This window comes from Quercus lobata, chromosome 12 (genome assembly GCF_001633185.2).
Source record: "Quercus lobata isolate SW786 chromosome 12, ValleyOak3.0 Primary Assembly, whole genome shotgun sequence".
NCBI lineage: Eukaryota > Viridiplantae > Streptophyta > Magnoliopsida > Fagales > Fagaceae > Quercus > Quercus lobata.
In genome coordinates this window covers 9,973,842-9,976,167 of record NC_044915.1, presented here as the reverse complement: position 1 = coordinate 9,976,167, position 2,326 = coordinate 9,973,842, and the positions used below count along the sequence as shown (strand labels likewise).

At 38.3% G+C, this 2,326-nt stretch overlaps 1 protein-coding gene across 1 annotated transcript; it reads right to left on the bottom strand.

Moving 5' to 3' along the window:
• Nucleotides 1-886: 886 nt before the first annotated feature.
• On the bottom strand, nucleotides 887-1,735 carry LOC115970207. Its single transcript, XM_031089868.1, has one exon. It carries the CDS (start codon nucleotides 1,733-1,735, stop codon nucleotides 887-889), a length of 849 nt encoding a protein of 282 aa, XP_030945728.1.
• Nucleotides 1,736-2,326: the final 591 nt, after the last annotated feature.

Here is a 2,326-nt window from a genome sequence, read left to right as displayed (position 1 = left end):
AATTGACAGAAAATACTGCAGAAGCTAAAGTAGAAATGGATTTGCTTTCTTCCAGTAGGTAAAGGCCATTGTACTCTCTACCCAGACCAATTGTGCTCCAATGAGTAAGGTCCTGGATGAAGCAGAATGCACCAAGAAAAATGAGGCAACAAAGAACAGATTTGGCTAACTTGCTGACAGATATGAGATTAAAACTAAAAGCTAGAACACATAACACATCATATAGAATAAGAGTTTCAAAAATTCTGACAGTTCCTATATGGGTTACTAAGGCAATTTCACCATTAGGTAGGTTTACATGTGTGTTTAGAGTAGAAGTTATGGAAGTAAAACAAGAAACTGAATGCACTATATGGTCAGTAGCACCTGTGTCTATGACCCAATCAGTGGATGAAAACATTCTTTATTGACTAGTTTTGCCAAGAAAACTGAATGCTTCAAGTTGGAATTAAAAGATAAACTAGAAGCCATACCTGCCATAGTCCCAAGATAGGAATTAGATGTTGATGGATGTGAAACGGTGGCTGCCAAACCAGTACCAGCAGGAACACCAAATGAAGAAGCCACACCAGCAACTCTAGTCATCAAGCTTGGCACTCCATCACCATTGCTTATAGTAGCAGCTTGATGCTTATCACCAGAATTAGAGCTAGTGTTGAAGAAAGCCAACAGTTGCTCACATTGAGCCTTTGTGATTTGACATTGAACTGATCCAAGTGAAGAATGCTTGACCACAGCTCCTTGATCATAAGAGACTTGATTAGCATTAGATTTTCCCTTTGGCTTATACCCGGGTGGATATCCATGAAGTTTGTAACACTTATCAATGGTGTGCCCAAGCATGTTGCAATGTGTACATAAAGCCCTTTCCTTTTTGTTGTTTCCTTTAGTCCAAATTTGCATTCCCAGAACTATTCCCTTTTGAATTAACATACATAGCAACAAAATCTGGTTTTGCTGCAAAAGATCCTCCATGTCCAATGTTCCTATGAGACTCCTCTTGAAGAACTAAGGCATAAACTTTGCTAATTGAAGGAAAAGGCTTATACATCAGAATCTGAGTCCTTAGAGTCTCAAAATTTTCATTCAAACCCATCAAAAATCGCATTACATGGGCTTTATCATGAGTAGCACTTAGGGTTTTCATTGCTCCACAACTACGCTCTGGTATAGGCTCAAGATTCAACAATTGATCCCATAATCTCTTAAATTTCGAGAAATACTCAGTCACAGACAATTGATTCTGAGTGATGTGTGAAATTTCCTTTTGAAGATTATAGATTTTGGGGCCATTGCCTTGTGAAAACAAGTTTTTCAATTCTAACCACATATCTCTAGCAATTTTACAATAGATTATATTACTGGATACATCAACATGCATTGAGTTGATAAGCCAAGAAAGTACCATCGTATTGCAGCTTGGCCAATCTTCATAGAGAGGAGATTCTGGATCGGGCATAGGGATTCTACCATTGATGAACCCTATCTTCTTCTTAACAGTGAGAGCTAAGATCATAACCCTTGACCAGGAGTGATAATTTCGCATTCCAAGCAGTGGTTGTGTCACTAAAATGCTTCCTGGATTCTCACTTGCACTGTGAAAATATGGATTCTTAGGAATTGATTCATTGTTGATTAGATTTGATTGGTTGTTGACTAGATCAGATTGGTTGCTTGAATCAGGGGACGCCATTGAAGAAGCTTCGAGGTTTGCTTCGTTTTGCTCTGATACCATATAAAATCTGGAACTCTCTCTCTAAATAAAAGATCAGATCTTATTGAATCAGAAATTGAATGATACAAAGCAACTAATCCCAATACAATAAAGGTATTCTATATATACACGTCTCTAACATAACCAATTCCCTAATTTTCAGCAAACTTGGTTATTAACAATCCTAAACTATACAATGGTATTACAGTATTTACATGACAGACCAATGGCTACAAGCCACGTGTATCATAATCTCCAAAGCTATGTATGAACACTTCATGATAAGGCACAGCTTCAATGGTCTCTAGCACATCCTTGCAAGCCCATTGATGCTCTGTATCTGATGCCTCTACTTCGCATTGCTTGTAACTGAAATTGTGTGCAAGTGGTGCTGCTCCACTCTTGCACCGCTGTCCTCCACTAGTCTCAGCAGATGCATCCTCAAGTATGGAGCAAAGGGCATTAGTTTTAAAAACCTTTAAATAGAATTATATTACTTCTAAAATATAGAATTATATTTGCTCACGATTTTATAGAGTAGGAGGGACAAGATTTTCAAAGGGTGAGAGAGGGCCTAGGCCTGGCAGTAGCCTTTGCCTCTTCATTGGTAGG

What these genes read in the sequence shown, in the direction of transcription:
- LOC115970207 (XM_031089868.1), bottom strand. Translation starts at nt 1,735, where the DNA reads ATGGTATCAGAGCAAAACGAAGCAAACCTCGAAGCTTCTTCAATGGCG.